The 12,318-nt window shown below is 38.8% G+C and overlaps 1 protein-coding gene across 7 annotated transcripts in view; it reads right to left on the bottom strand.

Moving 5' to 3' along the window:
• Positions 1-12,120, bottom strand: part of LOC139962920 (uncharacterized) — a 31,982-nt gene extending 19,862 nt beyond the window's left edge. For 4 of the 7 annotated variants that reach the window (XR_011791397.1, XR_011791396.1, XM_071963327.1 and 1 more), the window contains exons 1-6: positions 11,048-12,120; positions 10,190-10,491; positions 9,081-9,373; positions 8,734-8,797; positions 6,641-6,815; positions 5,625-5,726 (exon numbers count right to left, since the gene is read on the bottom strand). Coding sequence is in view for 4 of the 7 variants with exons in the window: in XM_071963327.1 (XP_071819428.1) it covers positions 5,625-5,726; positions 6,641-6,815; positions 8,734-8,797; positions 9,081-9,373; positions 10,190-10,491; positions 11,048-11,983 (1,872 nt within the window). In the remaining 3 variants the exon portion in view is untranslated. The remainder of the gene's footprint in view (positions 1-5,624; positions 5,727-6,640; positions 6,816-8,733; positions 8,798-9,080; positions 9,374-10,189; positions 10,492-11,047) is intronic. The other 3 variants (XR_011791398.1, XM_071963329.1, XM_071963328.1) reach the window with 1 other exon arrangement.
• Positions 12,121-12,318: the final 198 nt, after the last annotated feature.

Here is a 12,318-nt window from a genome sequence, read left to right on the forward strand (position 1 = left end):
TAGTGCAATCTTAATTATAGTATAAGTACATGGAGGACTCAATACACCTCTTACAACTGGAATGAAAATCAGAGGATGTTACAGAATAACACAACAATCTCCTCTAGCATATGCCAGACCTCCTTCAGGGGATCACATCCCCAACAACTGCACAGAAGACACAAGCTCTCCTGCAAAAGGTGCACAAAGGCTTCCATACAAAAACCGGTGTACAGCATCTACTACTTAATCACAAATACAGTGGACGAAGGGAAAAAAATTATCAAACCAAAAATAATCGTGACATTCTCAAAGGTCACTTTAGTACAAGGTAACACTATAAGAACCACAAAGATAATTTTTACGTGTAGAAGTGATGCAGCGGCCTAGCAGGAAATATTTAACCCACAGCATCACAAAATGCGACGCAAAATGGTGAAGTTGCTGGAAGATACAAAATTCCAGGCCTTCAAAACTGCTACACCAAATCTGAACATTAAATTATTTACTGTGTGACAAAGTCGTTGACTAACTCTGCAAGTGAAGTGACGGACTGTTTCCCTCGAGGACTATTTTTCAGTCGAAAACTTCATCCTGAATATACTGTATGTGGTTATTAAGTAGTTTTTTTCATATGAATGTGTCAGTAGCCATACTATCTCAGTTGGACACATACATACAACATACAATAAATGTGGCAGTTGCCATACTGTCTTACATGGACACATACATACAACATTAAATCTGTCGGTAAGTCGGTAATTTTTCCAAAACTATACTATACAAATAGTAGCACTCCTTTTAATTCAGATTCCTTCATTTTGCAAACTATTGTGTGCATATTTTATTCTGATTATGTTTACAAAAGGTGCGATCCACTGTTACATTATTACCCTTCTTATTTGGAGACCCTTATTATTTGGAGATGTTGCCGAGGTAACTGACATTCTGTTACAGGAAAGTATGTATCTAGGCTCAAATGGTGGCAAGCATTAGCAACTTCAGCAAATATAGTTTGACAATATTAGTCATAACTGAAGCTGCATTGGAGCTGCAACTGTGCATCATTTTGGACAAGCCATATCATATTTGCACATAATTTGTTCTCTATTTATGTATATAACAATACCTACATTGTAACCAACATAACCTACATTGTAACCAAGGTTACCTATCAATGTAAGAAAGAGATCTCCATGCGCTCACAGTCGCTGAGTTGCTGCTTTGCTTGGATGCAATACTGTGTTGCTCAAAGTCAATGCACTATTTTATCACAACTCATAAGAAAAACCTTACTTTATACCCAATTCCTCACGATTTTGGTGGAGTGAAGTAACACAGTTTGTTTACAAGTAGCCTATCTTTAACGATCAACGATCCTACCACCATCAAGACTGAAACAAATTTATTGAACACATAGTACAGAATTTAAACCCTTGCTGTAAGAAGCATGTACTCATAGGCAAAGCTGTTATATTGCACAGTACTTGTGCAATCTACAAAATGGAGATTAGACAAGACTGTTGAGAGTCTAAAGGGTTATGAACCCTGCAAGTAACATTTACTGTTTACACACATCAAGAATTTGCTTGCATACTAAGAATCACAGGCAAAATGAGATCACAAAATGTCTGCTTTTTGAAGTTTGGTACAGTAAAGTGTCACAGAAAATACGGCTTACAAATCATCATTTTCAGGATTTTGATTCTGTTTAGAAAAGTTAATGGCGGATGAACATTTCCTTGTCGCCCATTCCTGCAGGTGGAATAAATCCAGTGGACTGCTAAAATATAAGCTCATGGCTTTGCTAGACTGCATAAAGTTTGACTTCACGCAACAGGCTGTGGTACTGTTCTGTGGACTAGAATATATTTCTTAACGTGCCCTCAGAGCCACATACTATTTGCATACAGTTGGCGGCTGATATATATAGCTGGACAAAAGGCCACTCAAAGGAGAAATAAACACTCTCGTAAACAGTGAAATATTCTAATGCATCATGGTCAAAATGTCAGCTTTGGCTCCCGACAAAAAGATTTCCCAATTTCATAATTTGCAATGGAATTTGTATTTGTAGATATTTAACTCCCATAGCACTCTGATACTTAATTAAACAAATTGTTCCCTATTCGATCTGGGATTCAAGTGAATTTCCAAGTATTACCTCCATCCTACATCGCACAAGTGAAAGCTATTGTCATGTGATCTCTGAGTAAGGAAATGGCTCTTTAATTGTTCATAACAAAACTGATCATTGCTTTCTCTGTTTGGTTCAGTTATTCTGCTACAATGTTCATTTTCTAATGACACAGAATACCATTTTGAGTATATGACTACCATAAAATGACTTACAACACTACAAGTCGGCCTGCTTAGACAGCAGCCTATTGTGCACAATACTGTATCAAATTTCAAAGACTGGTATTGGGTTTCTTTTGCTATACAATATAGTGCAAAATGCTCTCTCTACAGTATAATGAAGACCCACCACATAGATGTTTACAAAGGTGTAGGATGTTTCTGCCATGATGTAAATGGTAGGCCAGACAGGACTCCTTAACTCATATCACGAGTCTTAATAGTTTTATATCTGAAGAACGGACCCAGTGGTCTGTGTATTAGACTATACAGTCCAGTCACCTTAATTGACGAGTTGCTAATAAACAAGTTTGTGCCTCAAGTCACCTTTTAAAGGTTATACACAAGTTACCTATGTTTGAAGGAAAATGTCTAAAGCTGAATTAACTTTGTCTCGTCACTTAGATAATAAGATTTCTATCTTTGATAGGTACGATGCTGATATTGCCCGCTGATATGACTCATGAATGTGAACTCCTAAATTTACATAATAATTTACATAATGATAGCTTCCCATACACCTCTTTTAAACTATGTCTGCCAAAGGAAGCAAGATTTTTCTTAGCTGCTTCAGGGAGTTGTTCTTCACAAAGATCTCTGACATAAATGTCAAAGTTGATGGCTTGGGTTTGTGTCCCCCTTTAAGCTTGGCCATCAATCTCCCAACCGAGAAATTTATCCCAGCCTAAATTAGCACTACCATATGGTGCAAAATGTGCTTGTTTCTTCTTGAGAGGAACATCTAACATCATCCTTGATCACCATGATACAAGATTGCTTGGTAATTGTTTGCATCCCCTCTAACCCCCCCCCCCCAACCCATCCAGCAGCCATTAGAGCAGTACATGACACATAAATATCAGTCTGTGCTCTGACATACTAACGACCCTTATGAGACATCCCAACATTGAAGTTGTTGGTGGTAGATACAGACATTGTTCGGCAAACTGGGAAATTGTAAGGAAAGACACACCATAATGTCTTTGACAAAAATTATAAACAAAATATAATTAAATCACCACAACAACTTTACTATCAAGGATGAAAACAGGCAAGGCTAGAACAGAAACCTGCCTTAAATTACAAACAGCAAACCAAACACTCGCAGATACAAAAACAAAATTGTTGCTGCATGACAGCTCTGTACATCAAAAGGAGCATTAATGATGGACTAGCAACTGTCATGTGGCCGGCCCCTGGGTTCCCGAAACTGAGTGTGAACTAGGGGCCATGTTCAAGAAGTGGTCCAGTCCTGGAGACCTTAATTTTACCATCCATACATCAAATACTAAATGCAATTTTCACAAAGTGAACTAGAATGGACAGACTGTAATGAAGGACATTTATGGCAAAACTTTGAAATACCAAAGCAATCGCATATCTGGGAGAAAACAAACCTGACACATTACATAAACTCAAGGGGGACAATCTTTACTGAAGTAACAAACAAACAGTAGACCTAGTGTTGATTATAAAAGCATGAAAAAGTAAGTGTGTATGATTACCGACACGACTGAAGTTTGGCTTTGCAGTGGAAGGGAAAAAGAAAAACATTCTTACATGTTTGCGATTACGTCGAGTTACGCTTACAACTTATCGTTCAAATATGTTTATTTATATACACTTGAGGATACTGACAATATTACTCTTTACATATATTATCTGTAGAGGCAGTGGGTAACACTTCCCATGAAAGCATTCGACTTTACCTAACCCTTTTCCCCATTTCATTTAAATGAAAACCATCTTGTATCAAAAGATCAGTGATTTCATTTCTTGCATCATTTCGAGTGAACCTGAAAAAATAAACTTTCCCTCTCTAAAAAGTCATTCTTTTGAGGCGGAATAAAGTCCACCTTTCAGGAGCAGCTTTTACTAAGTTTGTTTACAACCTGCTTTGAGAAAAATCAGAGAGTATGATTATCAATGCATGCAGTTCAATATGAAGTTTCAATGATTGGTTATTTAATCTGAAACAATGGTTCTGTGGTATTTCAGAATGGGGGATAGAGGGAAACAAAGGTGTCTGGTAAAAAATCCATCAGTAGAGAATTGCAGAGACACAGTCTTTACTTCCTGGGATTGCTTAAGCCCTGGTTTAGTATTGAAACTTTCCTTTCTCAATGTTAAGGAAGCAGTATCACACAATATGACCCACAGGGATATCAATATACTGGGCCCAACAGCCACAGGTCAACCCGAACAAAGCAACCAAGCCCTGCCCGCTGCAACCCCCCCCCCTTGTTTGTGAGCAACATTGACTACGGGTAAGGGCTATATTGAAATGTTAGTCATATGGCTGCTACCAAAATGATAACAAAGTATTCAATACTCTTATCTGAAAAGTTAATTTAGCAATTAGCCAATATTTTAGAAGTCTTTACCAGTTGCTTTCATTCCCAACAATGCTGCAACAAGTAGTCATGGGGAAAACAATGGGGGGCTAGGGAGGTAGTATTTGTCTCAGGTATGAGATGTTATGAATATGCATCATCAGTTCATCAATGCATCATTCTACATCAGTTTAGAAGTAGAAATATCAGAGGTTACTACTACAGGAGAACATTAGTGCAAGTGCAGCAAAATGCGTCTCAAATTGTAGGGCAAAAAATAGTTAGTAGAACCTGACAGAATACTCTATAAGCACTAATGGTTCCACAGGGGGGTATAATACAGCCATGGAATTGAGCTTCCTTACAATGCAATGAAACCTCAACTGGAGCCTTATCAATGGCAAAATATGTAACTCAGGCACAATTCAATCTCCACAGTTATTGATAAAACCTTACAAAGTGAAGCTACTTGCTAAGGACGAAATTGGAAAGTCTGCTGGTTAAGGGGAACCACTTTGCTTTGATTCTGGTCAGTGGGTGAAGCCCCCACTCATTTTCACAGTTTTCACAACAAATAACACTTATTTGCTTCCGAAAGAACCACAATGTAGTCTCTGGCTACATACTGAAGTAAAAATTACATGGTATACTTGAGCTGCCCTCACTTCTGAAGGGAAAACACAAAAGTATTTCAAGAAGGAAAAAAAAGGTATGAATGGTCAAAACTTAATGACCAATACAGTCACTTAAAATACTAGCTAGAATGAGTGAAAAGGTCAGAGAATCGTTCTCATAATTGAACTTTATATTTGCTGAAAATGAAAGACAGTTTTCCAATTCTACGTGCAGCCAGGGGAAGTTTTGAATGGCACGGTGGCGGCACATTTCTTTACCGACAGAAATGCTGATAAAGCTATAAGTTAAACTCAATGATACAACAGAAAAGAAACTCACAGTCTGCATATCAGGGGTCTGTACTCCTCCATCCATGAGAAGAGGTGGAGGGGGTGGAGGTGGTGGCAGTCCCCCGTTACCCCCACCGGTCATAAATCTATCCTACAGGACAACAGAAGAATGACAACATTTTAGTTTCTCACACAGCAAGCACAGTGACAGCCATTTTTTTCGTGGTTTTTTTGACAAGTGTTTTCAGACAAAATACTTACAACAAAGGAGAAATCTTATGTAGCGGAAACCCGCTCAGTCGCCCGTCTGGTTTAATCTGGTTTATAATTTCATCAGACACATGGGAATGGCAAAGGCAAGTTTTACAAGCAGGGGAACAACCATACAGCAAAAATAAAGCTACACAAACTTAAAATCAAGTTCCTGCACGTACGGTGCGCAATTTAAGACTGGCTAGAGTTTGGTTAAATACCACCATTAATTCAACTTTTTGGTTTCTTCAGCCAACCGTACCCAATGTTCAACGAAGGATCGACTCCCAGGGAAGTGGTTTACTGAAACTATATACAGCAAAGAAGGTGCGAAAGAAAACTTTCCATGGCTGCAGGGAGTCTCTTGCTGGCAGACAATTACATGCATTTTTGAGCTTTTACAACTTTACAACAGCACATGCAGTCAACAGAAACTGTCAAACATAAAATCAAGTTTTTTACTGATCCCTCAGATACAGACATCTGTTCTTCATCACTGCAAGGAGCATATTGAAGTATACAGTGCCACAAGAATCTTTCAAGAGCCACAAAATATTTTGCAAGATTGTTGGTTAAAACTTTTGGAAAAGTCCAACTATGGGAAGTATCTCTTCACTTGTCACTCATTTTAGTAGTAATAGTACACCCCACCCTCCTCATGCACAGTTGATAAATGTGATAAACTCTATTACTACCAAAAAATTGAAAGGGGAAAAAAAAACAATATTGGGAAGAAACTGCAGAATGCAAGAAGTAATATCTTTTACTTCAAACCCACTACAATATGCTCCTTTTGAATGTTGTGATACTTACGCCATCCCTCCTGTTCATGTCATCTGGCCTCATGCCTTGTCCCATATCCATTCCTTCATTCCTAATAGGCATTCCACCATCACCCTGGTGCTGTCTCATCATTTGGTCGTCACCCATGATCACGCCACCAGGCGGGACAAACCTGTCTTCTCTCTGTCTCTGTAAGCCCTGACGTCTACAACAAACATGGAACATGAAGCAAGTAGTACTTAAACTTGACACTCTCAAGTAGCACAACAAGTAACATGTACATATATAAATGTATAATATACGCTGCCAGCGTCACAAGTCTCCTCTTACATCAAACAAACTGAAAATCATTCAACATGAGACTACTGAAGGTTCCCACAGCTTTGGTAACTATTTCCTGCTTGAACTCATTAGAGATCTCTTTGGCCAGAACGATAATCTGATTTGGGAAAGCTGACCAGGTTGATATTCTAAATAGAACTTAACATTTTACGTATTCTGTTTCTCGTTTCTGACAAGCAAAGACTCTTCATCACATTATACAGTGTGATGGTTTGTGATGATTAAGGAAATCTAGGGACATGATTACTGATGTTGACTCCCTCATTTTGATATCAACGGTTAGTTACTACACTGTACGTTTGATGGGAAGGGTGGAAGTTTGAGGGTGTTTCAAGGATGATGGTCAAATACCCAAGTTCAGGGCACCTCATCCAGAAACGACTTTTGTCCAAGATAAAACCTCAATACAAGAAACTTGACATTATCTCTCACTAAGTGTAAACAGATGTTTCCATGTGAATTACAGGCTATGAAATTATTGAATGATCTGGTTTGCCCATATCAATGAGTCAGGAATGAAGATGTAACCAAAATGCATTGTGACATAATGTACAGAGAGGAACATACTTGATCTTAGTAATACAGTGAAAAGCAGTGTGATGTGACAAACAATAAATTCACACATGCTGTCCTGGAATGTCCATTGACCTAGACAACAGGCTTCTTCTACTAAATATGATGGATACATCAACATACTAAATATGACATTTAATTCTTGTTGAAATATTGTGTAAAACATGGTTTTTTTCAATTTGACCCCTGGTGAACTCGAACGGCCATTGACCTCCATCCACATTAGGCTTCTAGTACTCAATGTGGTACAATGACATACCAAATATGCCATCTGTCCAAGCTTCCCTTGCGATATTATGTTTAGGAAGGTGCGTTAGTGTAGAGAGACAAGAGACATGTTAGTAGGGGGGGGGGGGGGAGTAAATGTATGGCATTTATTGACTTCAAATGACCTTTGACCTCCAAAAAAGCAATAATAGGCTCATTAAAACTGATAAGGCACATCTACAAACCAAATATGCGATCAGTCCAAGGTTCCCTTATGGCAATTTCATGTTTACAAGGTTTTCACCCCAAATGACCTTGACCTCCACCGAAAACTATAGGCTTCTTGTACTCAATGTGGTTCATATACATATTTAATATGATACTGGCCCAAGCTTAACTTCTTGAGATATCTATAATGTTTACAAGGTTTTCACAATTTGACACCTGGTGACCCCAAATGATCTTGACCTACACAAAAATAGGCTTCTTGTACTCAATGTGGTACTTCTACACACTAGGTATGAAATTTGTCTGACCTTCCCTTCTTCAGATATCGTGTTAACAAGCTGAGCGTCACAATCGCACACACGCACTTACTTACACACATATGTCATCATGAATGCAAAGTTAACGATTATCATCGAAACCAAAAACAATGAATCTCATAGCTCCTCTGCAAAACTCCTCATATATACTACAGTATATTTAAACCCTATTCAAAATATCAATGCCTGGGTGGGAAACCGCATTCCAATTATGGAAATTACTTTGGTTCATGGCCCAGGTTATTAATTTCATTGGCTATTTTACACTGCAGATATGAAGGATTCATGACATACTGATCAGTAACTAGAAACCAGGGGTATCCCTTTACAGAACTGCACCTTTGTGGCCTTCTGTAATTTCTAGTCCTAGGAGTCAACATTTGAAATTTGAAACAAACTGGGTTGCCTACACAGATGACTATTGTTATGAATTTCACTTCTAAGAAGCAAACCTACCTTGCTTCTAAATCTTTCCTTTGTTCTTCAAGGCGTTCCAACTCCTTCTGACGATGCAGTAGCTCTGAAAAGTACATTGAGGCAAAGTAACATGTGAGAGTTCAGCTTTCCTATTAAGTGGCACGTAGGATGGAAACTTAAGCATACTAACAAATTCCGAGCTTAAAAAATAAAAACTTTCATATTTTCCCTATGATCATATAGGACTCTTCTGTATTTCATGTTCTTAAATAATTTCTATTTCTGACAATTACTTGGGCTCACAAGATTAATTTCATGCCCACCCCTACTTTAAACATTCTAGACTAGGCATCTATCATGGAAGGCCAAACCAAAAAGAAACTCACCTTGTCTCATTTGCATGGTGTGGTAATCATGCCTAGCCAGTTCCACTTCTTCCATCAACTTCTCTCTATCTGCAATAATTTCCTTTTCAAGTTGAGCCCTTTTGTTGTCCTCCTCCACTGACTGCTGTTTCCATCTTTGCCCCCATTCAAATTCAAAAGAATTCCTCTGGGCAAATCTTGGTGGCACCTCTCTCTCCTGGTAGAATGAGGGATTTTTGGGAACGTTCTTCTCTGGAAGGCCATCTTCATCGTTCTTTTGTTCCAGAGGTTCGACAGTTATCGGCCTGGTAGAGCTGCGCATGAAAGTAAATTAAGATCGTCATTTCATAAATAATGCTTTGTCATGTCATGTCATGTTGGAATGGACAAATGGAACAGGCTTTTAATGAAATTTTTGGTGCATTCTCTACTTGTCTTTTCACATATTATTATGTTATTCACAATCATCAGTACTACATTATCATCTAATAATAAATCACTACTCTGCTATGCAAGTTTCCATTTAACCCCCCCCCCCCCGACATAAAATCGAAAAATTTACATCACATGCAAACATTGGGACACATCCACTTCTTAAATAATGAGCACACAAGCACATACTAAAGACTTCTAGTATCACCATACTGAATGAATATTCATACCTTCATACTAACGAGAAATGTTAACTAAATAACATTCTTAATGCTGGTTTGGTTATTGATCAATTTGGCTTAGGGAGGACACAACAAGACAGCATATAGAACAAGCATTAGCAAAGTTCCAGATAGAATAGAGAAAACTACAGTACGACCAACATGTATACTAACAGGGGGCAGCGTGCAACTAGAGCAATGGTAAATGACTAGAAAATGGAAGTTGATTACAAAGCAGCCCTTCTTTCTGGTATATATACCTATGCCTGCCACCTCAAACTTTCTTGTGCAATTGCTGCCTCTCTGACAAAGTTAGAAAATTCTCAACTATCCAAATCACCATATAAAACAACACAAAAAAACCCCTAAACAACATGTAATTTGTTAGCAATGTTAAGCTTTTAATCATTGTCGTGGGGCCTTTAAGTGTCTTCTGAAGTCACTAACTTGAAAATAAGATTTATGCAAGGCACTTACGACGTTAATAAAAAGACTCCTTCTTTAATCTTTTTGATAGCAGCTAATGCAGCTGGTTTTCTAGCAAATTCAATAATTCCCTCTCCGGTGGACTTTCCTCTATCATCAACGACGACGATCGCCCTTTCAACTTCGCCAAACAATGCAAAGGCCTCTTCAAGAAGTTCGTTTGATACAGCCGTTGATAGATTCTTGACTCGCAGAGCTGCACCGTGAGCTGCAAATCGCACCCTGATAACCCTCCCTTTGAATGTAGCGCCATCCATCTCGTTCTTGGCCGCCTCTGCATTCAACCGTGTATCCTATAGGAGAGACAGAGAAAGAAACTTCTGTTAATATTCAAACTGCTCCTACCTGTGTCTGAAAATGCATATAACCTTACAACTAGAGAGCCTGATTTGAACAGTCCTTTTGATGGTTGTAAGTATGCCAGAAAAATACTTAACGACACAAAATATTTCACTACGCTATGTGATTTACTTGTGCAAGAGGTAGGATACATTTAACTGGGATACATTTAAACAGACTTGACTTTTTTTTTACATGATCCTCTCTCTGGTTATAGGCAACACAGATAAGATTAAAAACTACTTCGTACTGTGAACAGAACTGGCAATCTAATTGGCCAACAAAACGAATTGCTTACTTGTTGAACAACAAAATGATTAAGGAGGCTAAATGCATAACAAAAGAACATTAGGACAACAGCTCATGAAAACAGATGACTAATTGTGGGGTTGCCTGTCAGTTTCATCATTCTAGGCTACATTACATATAAAATAGAAATGAAAGCAATTCATGCCCATGGGCAAAGGAAATTGAACTTTAAATCACATAATGTATGTGAAATATACTTACCAGCCTTATGAATCCAAACATCTTCTGCTTGTTCAAGAACACTTCGTTGATTTCTCCAAACTTTGCAAACAACTTCTTAAATTCATCGTCTGTCGTTTCATTTGGAAGATTACCAATGAATAACCTGCACCTTCCTGTAAATTTCTTTTCCGTCTTCTTTTCTGTCATCAAATCATCACCGAAATCAGTAGGCTGTTGACTTTGTGGTTCTCCTTGAAATGGACCAGGTCCAGTTGGACCACTAAATCTAGACTGCTGTGGCCTTCTGTCTTGATTTCCCCTTCCAAAACGTCCTCCTTGTTGGTGGGGTGATCCTTGGTTTGGTCCCTGATTTCTACCTCCTTGGCCTTGATTTGGAAACGGACCTTGATTGGATCCACGTCTATTGTTTGAATTCCCATGGAAACCACTATCTGAACGTTGGTTTCCTGGTGGCTTGCTAGCAGGGCCAGTATTTACACCCGGTCTCACAGTACCCCCACCACTTGCCGATGTTGGTGTTTTGGCTGGTGAGCTAGGAACAGTCTTTGGTGCACTCATTGGAGTACCAGTATTACTATTAGGCCTTGGTGGTGTAGCATTAACTTGATTACCTTTTGGTGATTCCCCAACTTTCTCTTGTTTATCTCCCGGGAGTGGCTTTGGAATATCTTTCTGCATCAATGGCTGGACATTTCCTGGTTGCTTAATGACTGGACTCGCATTCTTGTTCCCTACACTAGTTGGCGTCGTCACTTTCTGTTCATTAACATTAGGCTTATTTTGAGGCGGTTGGTGTTGCCTACCGTGTTGTTGCATATTGTTCTCACGTCTTCGTCCTGGAAATCCTCCTGCACCAGGAGGGCGATTAAATCCACCTCTTCCTCCACGTCCTGGTGGACCATTATACCTAAATCTGTTATCTGGTCTTCCTCTAAAGTCCCGTCTCTGTGACATTGTGATTTTTTGCTCCTTAAAATCTTTCTTTAAATGAAATTTCAGTAAAATATGTTCGCTTCCAGTTGCTGTGGCGTTCTACCTTCCCTTGTTTTAGTCTATGCCGTTTTACTGTACTGTAGCGTATTGCGACTATAATTTCGTATATCGTGGCGTTAGTACGGCTAATGCATTATCTAGTTTAGTAACGCGACTGAACCACGCATGGGAATCGTGTACTGTAATGCTAAGCCGAACATTTCCGGAAAAACGAGCATGACGTAGTGAAGTTCCCGGATAATGCAAAGGTAGTAAGCTCTTGCACTCATTGAACGATATGGACAGATGCGTAATAA

Source organism: Apostichopus japonicus, chromosome 21, assembly GCF_037975245.1.
Source record: "Apostichopus japonicus isolate 1M-3 chromosome 21, ASM3797524v1, whole genome shotgun sequence".
In the NCBI taxonomy this organism is placed as follows: Eukaryota; Metazoa; Echinodermata; class Holothuroidea; order Aspidochirotida; family Stichopodidae; genus Apostichopus; species Apostichopus japonicus.